Source organism: Canis aureus, chromosome 25, assembly GCF_053574225.1.
Source record: "Canis aureus isolate CA01 chromosome 25, VMU_Caureus_v.1.0, whole genome shotgun sequence".
Classification (NCBI taxonomy): Eukaryota; Metazoa; Chordata; class Mammalia; order Carnivora; family Canidae; genus Canis; species Canis aureus.
Genome location: NC_135635.1, coordinates 4,935,428 through 4,961,150, shown reverse-complemented (window position 1 = coordinate 4,961,150; position 25,723 = coordinate 4,935,428). Strand labels below are relative to the sequence as shown.

General features: G+C 44.2%; 1 protein-coding gene across 3 annotated transcripts; it reads left to right on the top strand.

The window, feature by feature from the left end:
• The first annotated feature begins 1,927 nt into the window (after positions 1 to 1,927).
• TMBIM6 (transmembrane BAX inhibitor motif containing 6) lies at positions 1,928 to 24,511 on the top strand. 3 transcript variants are annotated; one of them, XM_077870134.1, is made up of 10 exons: positions 1,928 to 2,083; positions 14,441 to 14,528; positions 15,123 to 15,231; positions 17,811 to 17,931; positions 19,234 to 19,282; positions 19,392 to 19,489; positions 19,871 to 19,950; positions 20,254 to 20,354; positions 21,145 to 21,220; positions 22,448 to 24,511. In XM_077870134.1, the coding sequence occupies exons 2-10, from the start codon at positions 14,473 to 14,475 to the stop codon at positions 22,469 to 22,471; spliced, it is 714 nt and encodes a 237-aa protein (XP_077726260.1). In that variant the 5' UTR covers positions 1,928 to 2,083; positions 14,441 to 14,472; the 3' UTR covers positions 22,472 to 24,511. The 3 variants fall into 3 exon arrangements, with proteins under 3 accessions (XP_077726260.1, XP_077726262.1, XP_077726261.1); XM_077870136.1 differs by having other exon boundaries at positions 2,032 to 2,091; XM_077870135.1 differs by lacking the exon at positions 1,928 to 2,083 and adding an exon at positions 2,717 to 2,870.
• Positions 24,512 to 25,723: the final 1,212 nt, after the last annotated feature.

Below are 25,723 nucleotides of genomic sequence, written 5' to 3'. Positions count from 1 at the left end.
CTAGAAGGATAGATTCTGATCTCATCTGCACTGATCCAATGCTCGATCTACATTTTTTCCCTTACTTTGCCGTAACCTTTTCTGTCTGGAGGCCTGTTTCCTCATCTGTAAAATGAGAAGCAGGGGTGCATCTATATTCTGTGCAGCCTAAAAAAAATGCAATTCTGGGGCTTTATTTTTTAAAGATTTTACTTATTTATGCATGAGAGGCCTGAAGGCAGGCACTAAAACCCGCTGAGCCACTGGGGCTGCCCTCTGGGGCTTCATTTTAAAAATGGAATATGGGGACACCTGGGTGGCTCAGCAGTTGAGCATCTGCCATTGGCTCAGGGCCCAAGTCCTGGAGTCCCGGGATCTAGTCCCACATCGGGCTCCCGGCATGGAGCCTGCTTCTCCCTCTGCCTGTGTCTCTGCCTCTCTCTCTGTGTCTCTCATGAATAAATAAAATCTTTTTAAAAAATGGAATATGAAATTATGTAATAGTCAATATTTATCTAGAATGAGAAAAAGAAATCATCGCCTATTTTAGAATGCTGACAAAACGACAAACATCCCACAATCCAGAGTAAAACAAAAGGAAACAGAACCCAAAACAACACTTTTAACTACCTGGCAACAGCTATAACCTCTTTTTCTTCTAGTTTTTTTTTTTTTTTTTTGCCTGTGAAGTCTTTGCCTCTACATATGTCAATTTTGCAATGTTTTTATAGACATATTAAAAAACTGGTTAAAAAAGAAATTTAAGGGGGGCAGCCCGAGTGGCTCAGCGGTTTAGCGCCGTCTTCAGCCCAGGGTGTGATCCTGGAGACCCAGGATCGAGTCCCACGTTAGGCTCCCTGCATGGTGCTTGCTTCTCCCTCTGCCTGTGTCTCTGCCTCTCTGTCTCATGAATAAATAAATAAAATCTTTAAAAAAAAGAAAGAAAGAAAGAAAGAAAGAAAGAAAGAAAGAAAGAAAGAAAGAAAGAAAGAAAGAAAGAAAGAAAGAAAAAAAAATTTAAGGGGCGCCTGGGTGGCTCAGCAGGTTCAGGGTCTGCCTTGGGCCCCGGTCATGGTCCCGGTCATGGTCCCGGGGTCCTAGGATCTAGGCCCACATCAGGCTCCCTGCTCAGCGGGGAGCCTGCTTCTCCCTCTGCCCCTCCCCCCTGCTTGTGCGGTCTCGTTCACCCTCCCTCTGAAATAAATAAATAAAAATCTTAAAAAAAAAAAAAAAAAGAAAAAGAAAAAAATAAAAGAGGAATTTAAAACACGGAGAGTGCAGGAACATTTTTTATGGGCTTCACAACTCCGTACCATAAGCTCCCCCAGGGGTGGTGCTTCTTGCCCGGGCAAACCCTCGAGGAGCTCCAGCCCCTGACCTCCCTGTTTGGTTCCGCCCGCGGCTGCCCGGGGCGGCCCGGCCAGGCCCCCTCCCGTTCTCCCCGCTGCCCCGGGCCAAGTGACTGTGAAGCTGCCGCCCAGCTCCCGCAAGCCCGCAAGGTGGTCCTGGAAGCCCGGCGGCCCCGCACGCGGCCCCAGGGCCGCCCCCTGGGCTGCGGCTGGAGGCCTGCGGCCACGTCCCCCTGCATTCCCGGGCGAGCCTCGGAGCCGTCAGGAGGGCCCTGGAGGTAGCTCGGCCCCTATGGAGCCCCTTTCACGTATTATCTGAATCTCCTTCCCCCTTTAACACTCCACGAGAAGCGTGAAACCAGAATCCCCGGACGCGGGGCCCGGTGACCAGCCGGGCGGCTGGGGCGGGGCGGCTCCTCGCCTCGGTCTCCACTAGGGGCGGCTTTACACCGCGGGCCTACCGAGCTACGGGGAAGAGGCGGGACTTTGTGCGACGCCGCCGCTGGGCGGCCGGAGTCTTGATGGACAAGGGCATTAGCGAATGGCTCTGAAGTAAGCAGCCGTTGTTTACGCACGTAAAGCCAATGGGAAGGCAGAGGTGCGGCCGGTGGCCAATGAGGACGGGCCGTAGGCGGAACGCGGGGGCGGGGCTACCCTTGAGGGGCTGACGCTCGGGTGAAGAGGCTGGAGCGGACCCTGGGAGAGTCAGAAGCGCATCCGGTGGTAGGAGGCCTGTGTGGGTTCCTGAGAGGCGGGTAAGAACGTATGTCTGAAGCGGGGACCGCGTAAGCTGGGGATGAGAAGCGGAAGCGGGGTGGGCAATTCTTGTCTGAGCAAGAGTGGGAATGGTTTCGGGGTTCGGACGGACTGCGGCTTCCGGGAATGGGGCCCTGTTCCGCGACGGGACTCGGGAAAGCTGCGCGGGGGGTGGGGTGGGGTGAAGCCCCGGAACTAGTCCTGCGCATGCGCGGCCGTGCCGTAGCGGGGGAGGGGCCGGGGCGCGTCGGCTGGGTTTCGGGGGGCGTCCAGGCTCCGGTTCTGAGCGCGGGTGCTCGCGAGGGGTCCTTGTTAGTCTTCCTTCCTTCCTTCCTTCCTTCCTTCCTTCCTTCCTTCCACTCTGCGTGCTTTCTCCCCACCGCCCCACCCCCCCGCCGACAGCAGGCGCAGGGGCCCTTCGGCCCACTCGACTAGGTGAATTCAGGCCGCATCCCCCACCCCTTCCTTCCGAGGCTAATGAAAGCGAAACCTCACGGGGTTGCGGTCACCCTTCCTTCACCTGCCTGCTCGCTCGCGGCCCTGCTGTGGGCTCTCTGGCTGGGCCCCTTCTGGGTGAGCAGCCAGGGCCAGGACTCGAGAAAGGGCCCGGTCAGCCAGGCTGCCCTGTCACGGCCAGGCGGGTGATGTCACAGTCCTCTGTGACACCCGCGAGGCTCCTTAGTTACTTGGAAGCCGCAAGCAGAGGCGAGAAGTGAGAAGATCCTTTCTGGCTTTCCAGCTGCACAGAACAGCCCCGTTCTGGTCTGATTGGTTACCTTTGGACAGGTGAGATGGCCTTGACTTTGCTTGGGCCCGAGCCTTGTGGGCGTCTTTCTCAAAGTCCGCTCAGGAAAGGCGTCGTTAGGTGGTTTTTGTTTTGTTTTTGACCTTGTACCTACTTGCTGGAGCTGTGGTAGTAAGTAGGCTTTGGTATTTTTGCAAGTTTATTAAGCGTGGAATTAATTCTCCGTGCCAGTCCAGACTGCATTGCCTACCCCTAATCAGCCTTTCGGTGACCAAACAATAGCAAAGATCTCTCTGAACTTGAGACTGTTCTAGCAATGGTTAATTTGTGAATGTGTAACTCAGAAGAGCTGACTGTGCCTGAAACAAAGATTTTAAAGTTAAAAGTTAATGGCGAATAGGTTTTTCTGGTTATTTATTGATACTTAGTTTTAGTTTATCTTTTAGCTGAACGTGTAATTTAAGAATTCAGTTCGAGAAAGATTATTCACATTGCATAACCAAATTCTTAAGTCTTCTTCAAATACACTTATTTCTGTAATGATTAGGCTTACTGTCATTGGTGGTTTCTCTTTGTTTACTTAGTTTTAGTTTATCTTTTGGTTGAACGTGTAATTTAAGAATTCAGTTCGAGAAAGATTATTCACATTGCATAACCAAATTCTTAAGGCTTCTGCAAATACACTTATTTCTGTAACTATTAGGTTTACTGTCTTTGGTGGTTTCTCTTTGATATTTTTTGTTGTGGCTTCAAGAATGTGTTGATACCTAGGGCAGCCCGGGTGGCTCAGCGGTTTAGCGCCGCCTTCAGCCCAGGGCCTGATCTTGGAGACCTGGGATTGAGTCCCACGTTAGGCTCCCTTCATGGAGCCTGCTTCTCCCTCTGCCTGTGTCTCTGCTGCTCTCTCTGTGCCTCTCATGAGTAAGTAAATAAAATCTTAAAAAAAAAAAATAAAAAAGTTGATACCTAGATTCTCTACTTTTCCTCCAATAGGGACAAAGTGGTTAAATCCTTGAGAAACACTCTGATTTGTATTCAGAGTTTCCTTCTGTTATTCATCTTGTTGTGGAAACATGGCTTAGTAAACCTTCTTTCATCCCTTCCCCACTATTGCTATGACTGAAGTCTTACTCTTCTAAGAATGGAAAAGGTAAAATTAATCCAGATATTTAGTCAGTATTTCTATTTTTTTTTCCTGGTTATGCATATAGTTCATGCTTATGGTAGAAGTGCTGAAAATCCAGAAAAGCGTAGTAGGAATAAGCGTGTGTTAATATTTTTAAAATTTTTCTTGACCTATGACTGGAGCTGTCTTAAAGAAAACTTACTTTTCTCCTGTGGGAAGAGCCTCAGGCATTAGAGGTCATAATGACTCTACTATTTAACTTTATGGTGTTGGTCAAGTCAGTACTAGTATTCATTTAGTACTTACACAGAGCCTTTCTACCTTTTTTTTTTTTTGAAGTATAGTTGGCACACAATGTTTCATTACTTTTCAGATGTACAACATAAGGATTTAAAAGTCTATATGGGGGATTCCTGGGTGGCTCAGCGGTTTAGCGCCTGCCTTTGGTTCAGGGCGTGATCCTGGAGTCCTGGAATCAAGTTCCGCAGCGGGCTCTCTGCATGGAGCCTGCTTCTCCCTCTGCCTGTGTCTCTGCCTCTCATGAATAAATAAATAAAATATTTTAAAAAATAAAAGTCTATATGTACATTATGCTGTGCTCACTGAAAATATAGCTACCGTCTCACCATACAGCACTATTACTGTATCACTGACTACGTTCCCTTGCACTGTACTTTTTAATCTATGTCACAAGGATTTTTTTATTGGCATTCAATAAACGTGGTAGAGCAGGTGTTATTTAATTATCCTTATCTTACAGATAAGGAAGCCTAGATGACCTTAGGTAAAATGGTTTTCCAAAGTTATGTAGTAGAATATGGCAGGATTCGTGACTCCAAAGCCAGTGTTAATGTCACTATTAGGCTGCCTTTAAAAAAAAAAAGTTTGCCTTTTTAAAAGTTGTAAAATTTTATATAAATGTAGTCAGTGGTATTATAGAAGGTACTTCTGCTGACCTGAAGTTTCACTTCATTTCATAAACTACCCAAGGGTATTAGTGTCTTCTGGGAAAATACTGAATATTCTCTTGATGATGGTCTATCTGCTAGATTTTCCTTTGCTACTTTGACTTGACTGTAGAAATCTGTTAGAAGTGTCTTCCACCTTACCCAGTTTTGTTCCTCCAGGGTTTTGTTTTTTTTCTTTTCTTTTTTTTTTTTTTAAAGATTCTATTTATTTGAGCGAGAGAGCGAGCCAGCACAAGCAGGGGAGCAGCTGAGAGAAGCCACTCCCCACTGAGCAGGGAGCCTAATGTGAGGCTAGATCCCAGGACCCTGGGATTATGACCTGAACTGAAGGCGGATGCTTAACTGATTGAGCCACCCAAGCCTCCCCCTCCCTTTTAAAAGATTATTTATTTGAGAGAAAGGGAGAAGCAGACTCCCTGCTGAGCAGTCTCTAATGTTGGCTTGATCCCAGGACCTGAGCCACCCAGGCACCCCCCCCCCCCCCCCCCCCCCGCCCTGCCAAGTTTCTAACTTGTTCAAACCAAGGAGAAAAAGACTAGAGATTGGCTTTTAGGGCCACTCGAGTTACTCCTCATAGTAGGTTCCCCTTTAAGTCAGCTGGGGAGCGTTGATTTGAGATTGAAAACACTCCTGTGGGGCAGCCCAGGTGGCTCAGCAGTTTAGCACCACCTTCAGCCCAGGGCGTGATCCTGGAGCCTGGAGACCCGGGATGGTGTCCAGCGTTGGGCTCCCTGCGTGGAGCCTGCTTCTCCCTCTGCCTGTGTCTCTGCCTTTCTCGCTCTCTGTGTGTTTCTCATAAATAATAAAAAATAAAGTTAAAAAACACACAAAACTCCTGTTTAGACAGTGGGGTCTGCATTCACTCTCGGGTCTCTTGGTTGTGCTTAAATGTGGGAAATCGAAAGTCGAATCAGATGCAAGCTCTGCTTACACCCGAGGTGCTTCCAGCCAAATGGGTGAGAGAGGTTCTGTCACAGTGAACTGGAATCCAAAACACTTCAAAAGAGCTTCCAGGATGAGAGTTGAATGGGTGTGCTGTTTGTCCTTATCTGTGCCTGCTCTCATCTCATTTAAGCTAAAAATATGTTGTTTTGGGGGAGGGATTACTGATTTACACTGGAAGATGGGTATGTATTTAAGACATTGGGGCCTCCTTATGATTCAGTCTGTCAAAACACTTGTGGTTACAGAAAGAGGTTCAGTAGTGTCAAAGTTCAATACAAAACATTTTTAGAAGACAGTAGGCATTCCATCTCCAGTTCCTGGCTTCGTTCTCAGGCAGCACCCTAGAGAGACGGATCCAGTGTTAGCTAACGAGCTAGCCAGGAATTTGGGCCCAAGTTAAGGGAGGGGCTGGAACATCTAGGGCTAAAATCTAGGACCATCAGGGCCTAGCCCTGTCACAACAGTTCTTTGGATTTCCAGAAACCAAACTGACCTGTCTCCTAGGGTTAGCAAGGAAAGCATCAAGCTAATGACCATTTACTTCATCAAATTCTTTACCACATCGGATTATCACTTAGAGGTTATTAGGCTGTCTCAAAACACCTTGTGGCCCTGTGGGACAGGAGTTCCAGTGTAAATGTGCCCAAGGAGAGGCATGCCATTTCAACAAAAGTAATTTTAGACAGTAGTAAGATTTATCATATTCCTTTAAATTCCAGTTTATAAATTTCTTAAACTCTTCCTTCTCCCCCCTATTTAATCTTATTCACTTGGGTAAATAGTAAGTCTTCAGGATACACAGTTAGCTATAAGTTAATGGTTGAATAATATTTTAAAAAATTAATTTATAGGACACATGTAAATTAGACCTGTAATAAATGTTTTCTAAAACCAGGGGAAAATAATGGACTGAAGACATGAGAGTAATGAGTGTTTACACTGGTAACAACAATGATTAACATATGGAGCGGGTTCTATGAATGAAGCATATTCTTTTCTTTTTTTAAAGAGCATGTATGCAAGAGAGAGTAGGTAGGAGGAAGAGGGGCAGAGGGAAAGGGAGAAAGAATTTTTTTTTTTTAAGATTTTATTTATTCATAGAGAGGGGTGGGGGGCAGAGACACAGGCAGAGGGAGAAGCAGGCTCCATACAAGAAGCCCGACGTAGGACTCGATCCCGGGTCTCCAGGATCACACCCCAGGCTGCAGGCGGTGCTAAACTGCTGCGCCACTGGGGCTGCCCAGAAAGAGTCTTAAGCAGGATCCACACCTGGCGCAGAGCCTGATACAGGGCTCAATCGCACGGCACTGAGATCATGACTCTAGCTGAAATCAAGAGTCAGATGCTTAACTGGCTGAGCCACCCAGGCACCCCTGTATGAAGCACTATTCTCAGCACTTTACTTGTATTATCTCATATAATCCTCAACCCTGTGAAATAGAGAATATTATATATTACTATAGACAAGTCAAACTAAAGCACAATGAGGTTCAAATGCCAGAAACTTACTGCGTATCACACAGCTAAGGAAATATCAGCTAGGATTCAAGTGCAGCAAGCCAAACTGTTAACCACTGTTCTAGATTGGTTTTACAGAATATGAAAGCTATTCAGTAAGAAGAACTGCTGGAAAAAAAAAAATACAATTCTGCTGCCCACCTCCTCAGCTTTTTAACCACATGGGGTTTTTCTTAATTATCAGTTGATCTGGAAACCCTGGGTGGCTCAGCGGTTTAGCGCCTGCCTTTGGCCCAGGGCATGATCCTGGAGTCCTGGGATCAAGTCCCACGTAGAGCTCCTGGGATGGCACCTGCTTCTCCCTCTGCCTATGTCTCTGTCTCTGTCTCTCTCTCTCCATGTCTATCATGAGTAAATAAAATCTTTTTTTTTTTTTTAATATTTTTATTTATTTATTCATGATCGACAGAGAGGGAGGGAGAGAGAGAGAGAGGCAGAGACACAGGCAGAGGGAGACGCAGGCTCCATGCACCGGAGCCCGACGTGGGATTCGATCCAGGGTCTCCAGGATCGCGCCCTGGGCCAAAGGCAGGCGCTAAACCGCTGCGCCACCCAGGGATCCCCAAAAAATCTTAAAAAAAAAAAAAAAGTATCAATTGATCCCTTCTGGATATGTGGGAAGGAGACTCAGAATGGTCAAATTAACAACAGGAATGGGGAACTATGTAATTCACAAACTAAATGTTTAAATTTTTTTTTTTATTTATTTATGATAGTCACAGAGAGAGAGGCAGAGACACAGGCAGAGGGAGAAGCAGGCTCCATGCACCGGGAGCCCGACGTGGGATTCGATCCCGGGTCTCCAGGATCGTGCCCTGGGCCAAAGGCAGGCGCCAAACCGCTGCGCCACCCAGGGATCCCACAAACTAAATGTTTAAATGTAAAGAATGTTTCTTTAACTTACTATATTAAAATATACATATATATTTTTTTAAGTAGGCTCCACACTCAGTGTGGGCTTGAACTCAGGACCCTCAGATGAAGTTGGTTGCTGTTCTGACTGAACCACTCAGGCACCCCTGACTTTCTGGTTTTATGTTGTTGAATTGTATACATCAGAGTGAAATGAGTCATATGGAGAAAAATTATCATATGGTTTTACTCATATGTGGAATATAAGAAATAGTGAAAGGGACCATAAGGGAAAGGAGCGAAGCTGAGTGGGAAAACGTTAGAGAGGAAGACAAACCATGAGAGACTCCTAACTCATGAGAGACTCCTAACCCTGGGAAAGAAACAAAGGGTTGTAGAAGGGGAGGTGGGTAGGGGGATGGTGTAACTGGGTGACAGGCATTAAGGAGGGCCTATGATGAAATGATCACTGGATATTATACTATATGTTGGCAAAATGAATTTAAATAAAATATTTTTAAAAATTACATATTTCAAGGCAGGCTTCTGCCCAGTAGTCAGCAGGCTTTTATCTCTCAAAGGCAAGGATTTAAAATTTTTTAAAATTATTATTTTTAAAATTTGGTTGTTTCTTTTTTTTTCTTCTGTTTTGCATAGTTTTTGGTCACTTGGCTGTGTTTCATATAGACTACTTAATAGGTATTGAAGTAAGATTGTAGATAATTTTATTTTTCTTATTTTCAGGACTTGGCCTTTGATGATAATTATTCATTTTATTTTTTAAAGAGTTTATTTATTGGGGATCCCTGGGTGGCGCAGCGGTTTGGCGCCTGCCTTTGGCCCAGGGTGCAATCCTGGAGACCCGGGATCGAATCCCACGTCGGGCTCCCGGTGCACGGAGCCTGCTTCTCCCTCTGCCTATGTCTCTGCCTCTCTCTCTCTCTCTGTGTGACTATCATAAATAAAAAAATAATAAATTAAAAAAATAAATAGTTTATTTATTTATTCATGAGAGACACAGAGAGAGAGGCAGAGAGGGAGAAGCAGGCTCCGTGGCTGAGAGCCCAATGTAGGACTCAATCCCAGGACCCTGGGATCACGACCTGAGCCGCAGACGCTCAACCACTGAATCACCCAGGTGCCCCGATAATAATTCATTTTAGGACAAGGGTAAGGAAGATACCTAGTATAAGAGATTTAACAGGGATGCCTGGGTGGTGCAGCGGTTTAGCGCCTGCCTTTGGCCCAGGGCGCGATCCTGGAGACCCGGGATCGAATCCTATGTCGGGCTCCTGGTGCATGGAGCCTGCTTCTCCCTCTGCCTATGTCTCTGCGCCTCTCTCTCTCTCTCTGACTATCATAAATGAAAAAAAAAAAAAAAAAAAAAAGATTTAACAAAAGAGGGGGGGGTGGTTCCTGGGTTGCTCAGTGGTTTAGCGCCTGCCTTCGGCCCAGGGTGTGATCCCAGAGTCTTGGGATCGAGTCCCATATCGAGCTCCCTGCATGGAGCCTGCTTCTCCCTCTTCCTGTGTCTCTGCCTCTCTCTCTGTGCCTCTCATGAATAAATAAATAAAATCTTTTAAAAGAGAGAGAGATTTAAAAAGACATAAGACATAGTTGTTAGTTGATGAGAATATCTGTCTTCTGCCTCCCCCGTACCCTTCCCTCCCCAAGCAAAAACAGGCCTCAGGAATACTAACTCAAAACCGTGTGTTTACTGAATTTTTTTATTTCTTAGTAAAGCAATGCAGTAAGTTTTGTTGTTTTGGGGTGGCCGTGGCAAAAGAGGCTGTCCAGAGGAACCACAGAATGCTGATACTTCCAACAAAACTTTAGCAGTATCTGTGTGACAGACACTGGCAAATTCTTTTTTTTTTTTTTGACACTGGCAAATTCTAACAAGTTTGATATTCCTGCTCTCCTAAGGATGAAGGCATTAAATGAAGCTCTGAACAAAATTAAAGGAATTTGATTATAATTAACATCTGAACATATACTTCTTAAATGTGACGTAGACAAATATCTCATGAGTCTAGGAGGCACTGTCCATATTGTATTTTTTTTTTAAGATTTATTTATTCATGATAGACATAGAGAGAGAGAGAGGGGCAGAGACCTAGGCAGAGGGAGAAGCAGGCTCCATGCCAGAAGCCCAACACGGGACTGGATCCTGGGACTCCAGGATCTCGCCCTGGGCCAAAGGCAGGTGCCAAACTGCTGAGCCACCCAGGGATCCCCCACATTGTATTTTGAATAAATCATTCCACCTCCCTGTTTTACATTTGAGTATAGAACTAGGGGATGGGGGGGATCCCTGGGTGGCTCAGCGGTTTGGCACCTGCCTTTGGCCCAAGGCGCGATCCTGGAGTTCCGGGATCGAGCCCCACGTCGGGCTCTTGGCATGGAGCCTGCTTCTCCCTCTGCCTGTGTCTCTGCCTCTCTCTCTCTCTCTCTCTCTCTCTCTCTCATGAATAAATAAATAAATAAATAAATCTTAAAAATAAAATAAAATTAAAAAAAGAACTAGGGGATGGGGAAGAGGATGCAATTTCTAGATTTTTGTGTGAGTTGATGTCCAGGGTGAGAAAGACCAGTGCTGGGTATGGATTTCATGATGGGCTGATGGGTGTTAGAGGAACTACTGTATTGAATAATTTTTGAGTAATTTGTAATATACTTTTTCCCTTTATTTTGGTAAAATATACATAGCATTTAACTTATTTTAATGTTTTTTGAAAGCAAAGACTTATTTAACTGTGGGTCCCTTTGAAATGTTAGCTGAGGTACTTGGTTAAGTTTTTGAATACTTTAAGCTCTGTTAGGTGCTAACTGTTCCCTGGGACCAAAAATACTTCTGGTGCGGAGCTGCTATTTTTTAAAGATATATTTATATGAGAGAGTGGGTATGGGGGGAGGGGCAAAGGAATAGAATCTCAAGCAGATTCCCTGCTGAGTTCAGGCCTGGCCCTGGATCTCATGACCCTGAGATCAGGACCTGAGCCAAAATTATGATTGGAATACTCAACTGACTGAGCCACCCAAGTGCACTGGGAGCTATTTTTGAGTTATGAATGTAACTGAATCTTGTTCAGCTGACTTTTGCACATTGACCATCGAAATGTAGATACGTTTTCTCTGCAGCTTCTGAGTAAAAGTCATTGAAGCTAAGATAGAAATTTGGTTGGTTTAATCCATCTGACAAAACTTGTAAGAACCGTTTTTACTCTACTTATCTGGACATGACTTCTTTCTATTTGTTATGCTAATAAGGTGATTGTTTTAATTTAAATTCAATTAATTAACCTATAATGTATTACTTGTTTCAGAGGTAGAGGACCGTGATTCATCGGTCTTATATAATACGCAGGGCTCATTACATCACGTGCCTTCCTTACTGTCCCACCACCCACTTACCCCATTGCCCCCACTCCCAGGTCTGTCTGTTCCAAACAGACAACAGCAAACTTCGTATTTCCTTGATTCCAAGATCTGACTTTTCCCACCTCATGGTTTTTTTCCCCCCTCATGTTTTAACAGTTCTGAAATAAATTATGTCATATATACATCATGTCTTTTTTTTTTTTAAGATTTTATTTATTCATGAGAGAGAGAGAGAGAGAGAGAGAGAGGCTGAGAGAGAGAGAAGCAAGTTCCATGCAGGGAGCCCATCATGGGACTCCATCCTGGGACTCCAGGATCACGCCCTGGACTCAAGGCGGCGCTAAACCGCTGAGCCACCCGGGCTGCCCCATCATGTCATTTATTAAATGTATTCTTTATTTGTGTTTTTTCGCTACAACGCTATTCTAAAATTGCTGTGTACCTTGGGGAGCCTGAGAGGCTCAGTCAGTTAAGCATCTGACTCTTGATTTCATCTCAGGTCATGATCTCAGGGTTGTGGGATTGAGCCCTGCATCAGGCTCTGCTCTGAGCGTGGAGCCTGCTTAAGATTCTTTCTCTCCATCTGGCCCCCTCTCCCTATCCCCACTTCCACCTGTGTGTGCTGTCATTCTCTCAAAATAAAATTGTCGTGTGCCTTTGCATCTAGAAAATTTGGGAATTACATATCTCACTTAAATTTAGAATAAGTAGTGGTGTTTAAAAACTGGTTTTATTTGACTTATTTTAAAATTATTTTAAACCACAAGGCACTTGTAAATCATGGAGAAATTCCCGCTTGTTACTTCCTTCCTGTCCTCAGCAACCTTTGCTAGTTTTGGTTTTTCCATCAGCAGTTGTAAGAGGCAGTCAGTACCCCCTGGGAAATGTCAAAGAGCAAACTGGAAAAGAGGAGTTTCTACCACCATTCGCTCCCACTGTTGCTACTCAGTGGGGTCTGGTTACAGGGAGTTGCCCCTTTCTGACTAATAATCCCCTGGGTATTTAAGGATTTACACTGGAAGGCCCATTTACCACCCCGTCTTCCCTTTTTTAACTCTTGAAATTGGAAGCAAGAGGTACTTTAGCGTTGTTGTTGTGAATACTGAGAAACTTGGCTCTGAAGGTTGCTTCAGAACTGTTGCACGTTCTATCTAGGGATGTCATTAAGGGTGTTAATGGAAGCCTTAAACAAAGACACTTTCCAGGTGCTGGATTCTGGCATCCTGTAAGTGTGCTCTCTGGAGGCTGTGTTCATCATGGTTGTGAATGGCTGTCGTTGGCCCTGCAACAGCCTGCAATAATTGCACCATCTAGATCAAGAGGGCCCAGAGCCCCGTGATTTACAAGTGTGGGCAGCAGCTTTAGTAGGTTCTGCAGCTTCTCACAGTATCCATCCTTAAGAACAGAACTGACAGATTGAGGTGAGTAGGGATGTTGGTGAGAAGTGACGAGAGAGTTGAACAAGCTGCCATTATAATTGTTTCATTAGTGAGAGAGCAAGCCTCACAAATGGTAGTGATGTGTGTGAACTAGAAGAATGACATCTTTCCACTGGCCCAGGATTTCTCAGGAGTCAGGTTGTAACTTTTATTGCCCAGATTAATTTTGCTGAGTATTGTGCTAGGTGCTGACTAGAATAGGTGTGACTAGTTGGCTTGTCTTTCAAACTACTTACCTGTGTATTTTAATACAGCCCCCTCCTCCCTGGTTTTTGGTCAGTTTGAAATGAATAGGCATTATGGCTCTAATAAGAATCTAGATGATTATGGAAGATTTATATTTAGGAAGATGAAAATTCTTGATTAGATTTTGTTTTTTTTTTTTTTTAGCTCCACAGATTGAATGTGTGTATTTAGGATTGCATGTGACATAGAGGAGGGAACATAATTTAAGAACCTTACTTGATGGTGTTAATGGCATGTAGTTTGGGTACAGTTCATTGAAAATGTCCTTTCTGTGACATATTGGGACAGTTGGCAAGATCTGAGTATCTGTAGATCAAATAATAGTATTGTGTCATTGTTAATTTCCTGGTTTTGATCATTGTTTTCAGGATGTACACACAAGTATTTAGGGATAAAGAGGCATTGTGCTTGCATGGTTGGGAAAGAAATATTTTAAAGTTTCTCTATACTGCTATATAGAGAGGGGATAAAGCAAATTCAGGCCCCAGTACCAGGCCCAGCTCCTCCTTTTCTTCCTCCCTCCCTCTTTGAGGTTCTTTGCCTTTGCTGAGAGAATTCTCTTGCATCTTGAAACCGTGACATAAAACTGTTTTATGTTCCAGGGGTGCCTAGGTGACTCAGTTGGTTAAGTGTTTGAGTCTTGATTTTGGCCCAGGTCATGATCTCAGGGTGGAGGCCCAGCGTGGAGCCTGCTTAAGATTCTCTCTCTCCTTCTTCCTCTGCCCCTGCCACCCTCAAAAATATAAAATAAAAATAAAATTGCTTTATGTTCCAATGATTGGGTCCCTTGAACTAGATTGCTAACTGTTAATTTTTCAAAGAGAGAAACTGTCTATTAAAGGGGCCAGATTACCTTCTGAAAGAATAGAAATCGAATGTAGTAACAAAATAGTTTAGGGAAGACAAGATGGCTTCATTTCCTGTCTCCTTTAAAATGGTTGAATATGATTGCAAATGTATCCTAGAAGGAAATATGTAAAAGTGAAAATGACTGTACTAAGACGGTGGGATTTTAGATAACTTTAATTTTTCCAAACTTGTATGTTGCTATTTTTCATGAAAAAGTGATTTGTGTTATTATGTATGTCCTTCTATCTGTAAAATAACCTTTTTTCTTTTTATCCTTGATTCTACAGAGTGGAGGCTGTGTCCCACAAACTCTGGCATCATGAACATATTTGATCGGAAGATCAACTTTGATGCACTCTTAAAATTTTCCCACATGTAAGTGTTTCAATCTTGACTGTAGTTTCTCACTGCATTTCCTTTCCTATCTTGTTTCTTTTCCTAGCTTATTAACTTTTGTATGTATAAATTAGCATATTAACTTTGCTAGAATCCAGAGGATATGATAAAAACACCCAGATTCTAAAGGCTGCTGTGTTGTCACTGAAAAACCACTTAGTTATTTTAGTTTGAGTACTGTTTGTTCATAATTTGGGACCTTTGGCTCCTTCTCAGCATTTAAGATTCTGAGTTAATCTTATTTTATTTATTTTATTTTATTCACGAGAGGCAGAGACATAGGGACACAGGCAGAGGGAAAAGCACACTCCATGCAGGGAGCCCGATGCGGGACTCGATCCCGAGACCCGGGATCATGCCCTGAGCCGAAGGCAGACACTCAGCCTCTGAGCCACCCAGGTGTCCCCAGTTAATCTATTTACAAAACAACATCATCATCATCATCATCATCATTATTATTATTATTACTATTTTAAATATACATATTCCCTGGGAAGAAGAGTGGGAAATGATTGTTAGCTTAGAAATGAAATTGATCCTAGAATAATGACTGCTACTAACGTTCTTTCCCAGAACCCCCTCTACACAGCAGCACCTGAAGAAGGTCTATGCCAGTTTTGCTCTCTGTATGTTCGTGGCAGCTGCAGGGGCCTATGTCCATGTGGTCACTCATTTCCTTCAGGTAAGAGCATTTCTCCTAGTTGCTATGGCACAGATTGCTGTAGGTAGAAAGCAACTCAGCAGGGTGTATTAGCCTGTACCCCTCCTTAATCCTTTTCTATAGTTTGTGATCTGAACTCAGTCAGAACCAGCTTAGTTAGTTACCCAACTAAGGACAGGCAGAGCCATTTAAATATTCTGGCAGCTTTGCCCTCTCAAGGTACTGAAAACTGTGTCTAAGCCTGGACACTGAATTCAGCTATACACTGAATGGTGTATAGCTGCCGTGTAAGACCCCAACCTGCTGAGTTGCGGCATGGCATGTTTGCTGGGGTTTGTGCAGTAACCTTTTTATCTTTTCCTCCATTCTTCTTCTGTTTTGCTTGTGACTATGGGGTTCTTAGATACAAAACACTGATGGTATGATTGTCAGGAAAGGCGGGGTGAGACCTTCAAGGATTTGATCTGTTTTATTCTCTGATGTACTTATATATGCATGGTTGAATGAAAATACTGAACTCACTTTCCTGTGTTGAAAGAGACCTTGGATTTGGTCAGTAGGAATTGAAGTTCTCACTAACCAAGACTTGTCCTTTCCAAGTGTCCTTTTTAGTATAAGTACGGGGGAAGGGGGGGTGTTGGGGTGTGTGTGTATCTGTGTTGACACTGGCAACTACTGAGAATTGTCCCTATGCTCAGGCATCTCCTGACAGAGGTTACATGAAAAATTACTCCAGGGCAGTCCCGGTGGCTCAGCGGTTTAGCGCTGCCTGCAGCCCAGGGTGTGATCCTGGAGACCCAGGATCGAGTCCCACATCGGGCTCCCTGCATGGAGCCTGCTTCTCCCTCTGCCTGTGTTGTGTCTCTGCTTCTCTCTCTTTTCTTTGTGTATTCTCATGAATAAATAAATAAAATCTTTAAAAAAGAAAAATTACTCCAGATACTCAGAGGATAAGACTTTGATCATTGCAGTTTAGACTACAACATACTCCACCCTCGAAGCAAGAGTGACCATTTTGGTTTTTGATTGTGGGTTTTTTTTTTTTTAAGTAATTATAATAAAGTAAAATACAGTTATCCTCATTATTCGTGGATTCTGTATTTATGAATTTACTTATTTGCTAAAATGTATTTGTAACCCTAAAATCAGTATTCATGGTGCTTTTGCAGACATTTGCAGTCTGAAGCAGAATGAAAAAATTTGAGTTGTGCACAGCAGTACGTTTCACCTGGGGTCAAACAGGGTACCATGCTGCCCTACTTCAAGCTCTTATACTATAAGCAAGGGTCCTTTTCATGGTCTGTGTAATGCCACATTTTTTGCATTTTTGTGATTTTGGTGATGATGTCCGGTGTTTAAAATGGACCCCAAGCATAGTGCTAGAGTGCTGTTTAGTGTTCCTAAGTGCAAAAAAAAAAAAAAAGGTACACTAAGACTGTGATGTGTCTTATGGAGAAAATATGTCTGTTAGGTAAACTTTGTTCAGGCATGAGTTACAGTGTTGCTGGCTATGAGTTCAATGTTAATGAGCCAACAATATATATCGAATAAAGTGTCCTTAAACATAAACATGCATAAAACATGTATTGTTCAGTTGAAGAAAATGTAACCAGAGGTATATGAGAATCTAACCCTTTATTTTTCTCAGGAGCAGTTGTTCAGTATTCCTTAATTCATTATTCACAGTGAATAGTTACAGAGCATAACTAGAATCAGCTATACCTTTAAAGGAAGGAAGGAAGGAACTTCAGTGTCTGTATATATCCTTAATGATTTTCTTCCCTAATTGCATTAGCTTTACCCTTTTTTTAAGAATTTTTTTCTTCTTATAAAAATAATGCGTGTTCATTGTAGAGAATTTGGAAAACAGACTGGTGATGAGGACGAAATAAAAACACCCCACACGTAACTTAACATTTTGGTTCTTACTCTCTGTCTCCATCCATTCCAGCTGCTCTAACAGAATGCCATAGACTGAGTAGCTCAAATAATAAACGTTTCTCACAGTTTGAGAGGCCGGAAGTCCAGGATCATGGCACCAGCAGATAATGTTGTGTGGTGAGGCCTGCTTCCTGTGTAAATAAATGACCATCTTCTTGCTGTGTCTTCACATGACAGAAGGGGCAAAGGAGCACTCTGGAATCTCTGTTATAAGGGCACTAATGAAGGCTCCACCCTCATGACCTAATTTAAACATGAATTTGGGGGAGGATGTAAACATTCAGTCTGTAGCACCCTTTTAGTCTTTTTTCGCTATTTGGAGATAAATATTTGCGTGTGCATGTTTTAAAGGGATCATTTATACTTGTCCTGCAGATTGGAATGTGCTTCAAGCACTTGTCATTTTGATTCATCTTTTTCTTGGGCAAGACTCCTAGTTTGACTGGGGTAGCTGTGGCTGATGGACTACCTGGTCAGAAGAGCCTCTAGGATCCTCCACGGTCCTAGCCCTGTCCTGCAAGGCCCCTCTGCCTTCTCCACTGCCTCCAGGCTAGAAGGAAATATTAGGAAGTTCATATGAATATTTGATCCCAGTAAGATGTCCTGCCGAATAAATTTGATACTTTGAAGCATTTCATTATTCACTCTGGTTCTGACAGGCTGGCCTGCTCTCTGCCTTGGGCTCCCTGGGGTTGATGATTTGGCTGATGGCAACACCTCATAGCCATGAAACTGAGCAAAAAAGACTGGGACTTCTTGCTGGATTTGCTTTCCTTACAGGTATGTTAGGAATTGGGCTAATTTGGGGTGGGAGGGGGGTCCTAAATCTAGTATAACTTTAGACTAAGGCCTCAGATTTGTATGTATTCTGATTCACTCCAACTGATGCACTGTACCATTCAATCTTGTATTTGAGTGTATTCTTCCTTGTATTGCGTTATTTCGTAGAAGTACATCTTGCTTTCCCATCCAGAGGATAAGCTCTTTATGATTAGGGACTGTGACTTCTACTTTTTTTTGTGTGTGTGTATGTGTGTGACTTCTACTTTTGTATCCAAAAGTAAACATTTGTGTGTCTGAATGAATGAGGTTCAAGAGCTTAGGTAGCGTAACTTGTTAATGGTCGAAGTGGGACTACACTAGGCTTGAAACTCTAACTTGACTCACACTGGCAACAATCATTCCTACGACTGTTTATTCTGAACTTTGCAGACAGTTAATTAAAGCCATACATTGAGATCCATCCAACAGAGCACTTTGCTGATTCTCAAGAAAAGAATTAAAAACATAACTCTTGTAGAATTATCATTAAGGGAAAGAGGACTCGAGCTACATAGTAAAAATACTTGGCAGAGAAGCATTTGACTTAGTACAACTTGTTTTGAGTCTATCTAATCTTAAGTAGTGTTGAAGTAGAAAGGAAGGGATTTAGAGATTTAAGATTTTTAACATAGAGAAGGCTTGCTTTTGAAGGCATTAAGGTGTGGAATTACCATAAGGAGGGAGAGTAGCAAGAGTGAGGAAATGTTGGGGCTGCAGCAGGTGGCCCCGGCACTCTCCTGTTGGCAGGTGTCCACCTGCAGAACCAGTCTGGCCTTTTCTACAAAGGGAGTCAGTCCTGCAGGACTATAGGTTGCTGGCCGCAAGGCCCTGCTTTGCTCTTGGACCTTCTATCCTAATTTCCTTATCTGGGCCCTGTTATGTCTCACATCACTCCTCCTCAGAGTATTGCAGCCTTAGAACTTCGCTCAAAAATGTATGACATGCCCACTTCCTTTTTCCTAATGTGTATTCATCTGGGGTCATCTCTGATTTTCTGCTAAGAGAACAGTTTTGTAGCTCTTTGTGTAAATAAATAATTCAGTCAAGTATATGTTCTCTAGAAAACAAGGAGGATAGAGGAGAGAGAGAGTTAATTATTTTTAGTACACATTTTTTTTTTTTTTTTTTTTTTTAGTACACATGTTTTAGTTTTTTTTAGGAACATGTGGGCATGCCTGTGCTTTTGATGGTCAGCTTTTGGACAAGGTTCCTCTTCAGGAATTAATGGTAATAGCATGTTTTGGGGCCTTTGTTTTCTAGGAGTTGGCCTGGGCCCTGCTCTGGAGCTGTGCATTGCCATCAACCCCAGGTAAGTATTTTAGTAGCATCTTAGGTCTTTTTATTATTGAGAATATGCCTCCTAAACAGAGGTTTGCAGACCTGTAGCCCTCAGTCTAATGATCTTTTTCCTCTTACAGCATTCTTCCCACTGCCTTCATGGGCACAGCAATGATCTTTACCTGCTTCACCCTGAGTGCCCTCTATGCCAGGCGCCGGAGCTACCTCTTTCTGGGAGGTAAGTGTGGATTGGAAAACAGCCTCTGCTTTAGCCAGAATTCTCACTGGAACTCTTCCTATCTTCCAGCTTCTTGTGCTTGTTGGGTTGAAATTGAAAGACTTAGGGCAGCCAGGGTGGCTCAGCGATTTAGCGCCACCTTCAGCCCAGGGTGTGATCCTGGAGACCCGGGATCGAGTCGCACGTCGGGCTCCCTGCGTGGAGCCTGCTTCTCCCTCTGCCTTGTCTCTGCCTCTCTCTCCCTCTCTCTCTCTCTCATGAAGAAATAAAATCTTAAGAAAATCGAAGACTTAATTTGGGAGGGAAAGTAAGGAAAGGCTTTTTCGGGTTGCCTTACTTTGCTTTGGCTTTTCTTAGGATGGCTTTTTGTCATTCTTACAGGTGTCTTGATGTCAGCCATGAGTCTGATGCTCTTATCTTCCCTGGGGAACCTTTTCTTTGGATCCATTTGGCTTTTCCAGGTGAGACTTTGCATATAACTTTTCAGCAGCCATCTCCTTGCACTTCTTGTTCTTGCTTCACCCTAAAGCAAGGTAGACCAAAAATCCTTTAGAATGCTCACTTTTGTTGGGCAGTGCGGAATTGTACCAAGGGAAGTAATGTGGTCTTTATTGTAGCTTCCGTGCCCGAGAATGTTAATGTCAGTAGGGTTAGCATTTTTCATACTTTCAAATGGCCAAGAGCCAAAAAGAGGCACAGCTGGTTTTTCCCTCTGTGGCATCTGCTGCCTGGTGACCTCCTTTCTTTCATTCTTCTTTTCTTAGGCAAACCTGTATGTGGGGCTGGTGGTCATGTGTGGCTTTGTCCTTTTTGATACTCAACTCATTATTGAAAAGGCTGAAAATGGAGATAAGGATTATATCTGGTGAGTGAAAACTGGTCTTTAATGTCTCCCTTTCAGTCGCCGTCGGTAGGGTAAAGAGTGGACCAGGTGGCACTGGCCAACTTAAGTGACCCACCTTCAGGAGCGTACATGGTAGGGTAGGGTACCTATGGTTTGGGAAAGGGCAGGGTCTCCCTCAATTCCCGAGACACCAGCTCTTTTAAAAATTCAACTAATAGGGCAGCCCAGGTGGCTCAGCAGTTTAGCGCCACCTTCAGCCCAGGGCATGATCCTGGAGACCCAGGATTGAGTCCCACATCAGGCTCCCTGCATACTCTGCCTGTATCTCTGCACCTCTCCCCCCAACCCCCCTCTGTCTCATGAATAAATAAATCTTTAAAAAAAATTGAACTAATATGCATTTAATTATCCTTTTAATAGGGTTATTTCTAGGCATAGGAGAAAGGTCTGTCTCCCTTTTTACTCTATATTTTTATATTTTTTAAACCTTGAATGATGAGAAGATACACAGTTTTTGTAATATACAACTTTAAAAAGATGTATAATTCTTAGTCTCTTAACTAATTGATGGTGGTCCGAGGTTCAGATGCAGGCCCCTGCGGTCTAAAGCCCAGTTTTCTTTTCCCTCTGCTGCATGGCTTTGTTGCTTTGAGAAGGCTCTCAGGCACCAGAGTTTTACTTAGTTGGTGGTACGGTGTTGGCGAAGCTCACTTATGAGTGGGCATGGGGTTTTTATGCTCTTGTCTCTCTATAGGCTGTAGATAAAGGAAGGTGGGAAATGCCAACTGGTAATCTGGTTCTTCTGTTTCAGGCACTGCGTTGACCTCTTCTTAGATTTCGTTACCCTCTTCAGAAAACTCATGATGATCCTGGCTATGAATGAGAAGGTTAGTCCATCTACTCCTTGAAGATGAGAGAATGGCACCTGAACTCAACATCTGTGTAAACTTCAAATTTGAAAACTGACACACTGTATAGGTCCAGGCTAACTGTAAGGCCGCTGAGTAAGAGGTAAACCAGAAGTCTTTAGGCCAAGGAACAAGGGAAAAAAATCCTTAATAACAAACCAAAAAAAAAAAAAAAAACAACCCAAGGGCCAGCCTTGGCTAGCTCAGTTGGTGGACCATGTGAGTTTTGACCTCAGGGTTGTGAGTTTAAGCCCCACATTGGGTATAGAAATTACTTAAAAGTAAAATAGAGATTAGTATCAAAAGAGAAAGGGGTTTAAGTGGCAGCAAGAAACAGCCTACTATATGAATTTAAAGGCTGTAAAAATAGTTATGACTCAGGGAAAGATATTCTATGGGATTTAATATTAGCTTTTATAAACACGTGTCAGAAGTAGACCGGTTTTATTCGTTTGTTAGTCTTGTTTCTAGAGAAGCATTCTGTATGTGGTTAGTGTAAACAGTCTACTCCAGCAGGAGGGGAACAAATGAAACCACGAGGTTTTTCTTATCTTAGTGTAGGGCACAAGAGACGGAAGGGTGGGGTGGGTGGTGGTGGTGGTGGTGGTGGTGGTGGTGTTGGAGGAGGAGGAGGAGGAGGAGGAAGCAGGTGAGTAGGTGGGATTGGTGGCTCTGTCTTATCTGTGCCAGGACTAGACTAGACTCAGCCAAAGCAACTCAACTTGCTCCTGTTTAATATACTGGGCTTCCACCTAGGATTGAATGAAGACTTCATTGGGGCTAGATTATTTCTGGGTGTTGGTTTGTGGTCAAGATTTATGCTTCTCGGACTAATGGAAAGTTGGTCTTGGCCTCTTGTGTAGTTATTTTAGGGTGGATACAGCCTTCAGTTGTTGGGATTTGAGCTGTGGTGGTGATGAGTGAGCCAAGAGTGGTCAGGTGGCCCAGCTGGGTACTCTTGGGGTGGAAGTAGGAACTGCTGCTTAACCTTTATTCTCGTCAGGTCTGTCAACAACTCAAGGGAACACCAGTGGAACAGGGTCAACATTCAGTTCATACCCTGCTGAGGGAGTATTTCTCCTTCCTTTTTATCATCCTCATCTCTTCCAGTCCCTAAACAAAGGCAGCCACTGTTGGCTGACTCAAAAGTTTTAGCTTGAATGTCAGATGCCAAAAATTAATTAGGCAATTTTTCTCCATTTCTAGGACAAGAAGAAAGAGAAGAAGTGAAATTGACCATCCAGCCTTTTTCCCATTTTGACCTCTCCTTCCACCCCTCATTTCCTCTTCGCACACATTGCAGGTGGTGTGTTCTGTGATAATGAAAAGCATCAGAAAAGCTTTTGTACTTTGTGGTTTTCTCTATTTTGAATTTTTTGATCAAAAAACTGATTAGCAGAATATAGTTTGGAGTTTGGCTTCGTATTCCTGGGGTTCTTCCCCACTCCCTTTTCTGAGCACCCCATCCCTAGCCTCTTCCTCTGCTCAGGCAGCCAGTCACCGTGACGAGGAGTGGGACCCACAGCAGAGCAAACTCCAGGAGTCCACTTTCCACCCGAGCCTCACCAGGTGCACATGAACTGTTTGGTCGAGCCACTTCGGCTCTTCTTCCCTCAGCGTCGTTTGGTTTGTGCACAGTTCCTGTGGGACTAGACAGTGAGTTTTCCATCGGAGAGGAGATTGATGGTCCTGTTGTCACTCAGGCTCATTACATCTGAGCTTCTGTCAACCCCTACAAAGAAAATGAAGAGCCTCTTCTGGTGGATGCTTTGCTTCCTCTGAGCTGCCCAAGCCGCTGCTGGTCTGGCAAACACAGCTTTCTGTCTTGCTATCCCAAAAGGAATGTAGATTTACATGTTCCCATTCCCTGTTCCTGGTCTGACCCTCAGGGAATCTGCTGGTTTTCCATCTGTGGGGAGGGAGGATTTCAGCATGAAGGAAAGACTGATTCTTGTCAGGACTTTATGAAAAGGCTGGTTATGTGTGGCCAGATAGAGGGTAGAATTCCCAAACTTCCCATCTTTAGTTTTTTGTTTTTTTTTTTTTTTTTTTTTTATATCACCTTAGTTGTTGAGTGGCCTCCCCCATGTGGCTTTGACTGAAGATCCCAGGAGAGGAAGGTTAGAGAAGGGGACTGAGTGAGCCTGGGGGTAATTGTAAACTAATCCTGCCTGACAAACCTATCTAGATAAGGACCTGTTGGGGCAGTGGGGCAGAAAATCGCTGCTAACTGACTGGTTCTTTGTTCAGATCAGCAAACCTGGGTTGTGGTGACTTGGGAGGCAGCATTCATAACAGTTTGGTGCATTCCTGCCTTCTCCCTTCTCCAGCCTGGATGCCAGTAGTGTCAGGCCAGAGATTTGGGGTGGTAGATTAATGTTCATTTTACAGGTGCATTTTAGTTTTTTGGTCTGTTCACCTGTTCCAGAAATCTGTAGCCTTCCAGCCAGGGACCAGGTGACCAAACCTGCAAGACCTGTGATTCCCGCAGCTTTGTGGCTGTGAGTGCGGGGAGGCCCATACTAACGGGGATCAGTGTTCTCTGATCCACAGTCCTCTGGCACAGAAGGGCAGGCAGCCTCGAGAGCAGCTGCAGCTCTGGCTATTCAAGGCTTCAGTGTAAGGGGCCCTGAGCCCTCAAAGCTCATTGCCAGTAGGCTACCATTTTCGGCTCTCCCTGTTCACAGGCAGCACCCAGTTTGACCCAGTGGCTACTGGTTTGCAGCACACCGTATCACTGTGCTGGCCTGTGAAGCAATTTGTTCCCGGGGTGTGTGTATTCCTGGAGTGGCGTGCTGCCCCGATGGCTTTCTTCTGCAGAGGATGTTGCCCTCTGACCTAGCTGCCGCCTCTAGCCTCTGGCTTGAGAACTTAATAAAGGGACTTCTTCCCATTAAACGCCCAGTAGCACTCTCCATAAATTTGCTGATTCTCTGCAAGGCCTGAGAATCTGAGTTACATCTCTTGAAGCCAAACTCCACCTCTTGTGCTTTTTTGCTTGGGATAAAGGAGTTTTTCTTTAGAAACAGTGCCAAGAATGACAAGATTAAAAAAAAAAAAAAAAAAAAAAACGACTTTTAAAGAAAATGCCTAACAGGTTTTTAATACAGTAATCACTGTAATTATCACTTTCTTTTCTAGTTCCTTGGTTTTCAGCTCAGGCTGCATTCTCTAACTCATACTGTGAAGACAAAGGTGTTTTTGATTCAGAAATATATGAAATCTACATAGTCTTAATTTGTAAAAAATAAAGAAAATACCTTAACCTTTCTTGGTGTAAGTGTGTGTTAAATTTGAGGCCGCAAAAAAATAAAAATGAAAATAAAAAATAATTTGAGGCCGCAGCTGAACATGGGCTTGGGTACTGTGTGAGTTGCTAAGTGGGACATGGGAGTAGAACAAGATTGAGTTTGTTTTTTAATTTTATTCGTGAGAGACAGAGAAAGGCAGAGACATAGGCAGAGGGAGAAGCAGGCCCCATGCAGAGAGCCTGATGTAGGACTCGATCCCAGGACCCCAGGATCACAACCTGAGCTGAAGGCTCAAGCCCTGAACCACCCAGGTGTCCCAGGACTGAATTTCTGATCTAGACCTAGACTGGTGAACAGAAAGAAACCAGGACTCCCACCCTGAAGCCAGTGTGCCACGAATGTTGGGGATTTCTTCGTTGTGATAGAGCCCAGGCCTCTTCCTGTCTTCCCCTGCCCCGGCCTTCAGGCCCTTGGTGGCCTGCACCATCCTGCACCATTGGTTCCAGTGGATAGCCCAGCTTTGAAATTTGGGAATGCGTAATGGGAAAGGCATCATAATCTACTCATTCTGCAAGTGGTTTTGGTCACCCACTGTGGCCAGGCTCTATTCTAGGTGATAAAAATCATCAGTGAAAAATCAAAACTGCTTGTTTAGTGTTTATGAGATTGAAACCAGTTTGCATTACAATGCAGTTACTCCATTTGGGCAGCCCTCTGGCTGCCGTGTTCACTGTGGATGCAGCGCTCCCTCTTAGGATTTGACTGTTAGCCTGACTGGTCCGGGTTGCTCCCAGTAGAACTCTTGGATTCCACATAGCTCCTTCCCGGCTAACATCAGCCACTTTCCCCGACCTGGGAAGTGTGCCTTAAGCTCTTAACCTTTTCTCTTGTGGTGGCTTTGAAAAAGTCCAGTCTTAGAGACTAAAGCCCTTCTGTTTGGGGGTGTGTGGTCTTCATCTACCAGGCACAGCTTAGCACTTACAACAAATCAGGCACTGCAAGGTGCTTTCCGTGTTTTGTTTCATACTCCCTGTAGCCTGAGAGGGTGATGTAATCACTACATCCAGTCTGTAACTTCTGAGGTCATGCCAGCAGGCGGTGGCAAATCTGTGTCCAGAAAACCCTAGCACACTGTCTCCAGAGCTCCTGTTCAGGGTTGCTCTGCGTAGGCTCCGTTCTGTTGTGTTAGCACCTCCTGGCCGGTGACATCCTCGTCATCCTGGTCAGGGCT

What these genes read in the sequence shown, in the direction of transcription:
- TMBIM6 (XM_077870134.1), top strand. Translation starts at nt 14,473, where the DNA reads ATGAACATATTTGATCGGAAGATCAACTTTGATGCACTCTTAAAATTT. An exon ending in GAGCTACCTCTTTCTGGGAG is followed by an intron (nt 19,490 to 19,870) that starts GTAAGTGTGGAT and finishes TCATTCTTACAG; the next exon opens with GTGTCTTGATGTCAGCCATG. An exon ending in GGAGATAAGGATTATATCTG is followed by an intron (nt 20,355 to 21,144) that starts GTGAGTGAAAAC and finishes CTTCTGTTTCAG; the next exon opens with GCACTGCGTTGACCTCTTCT.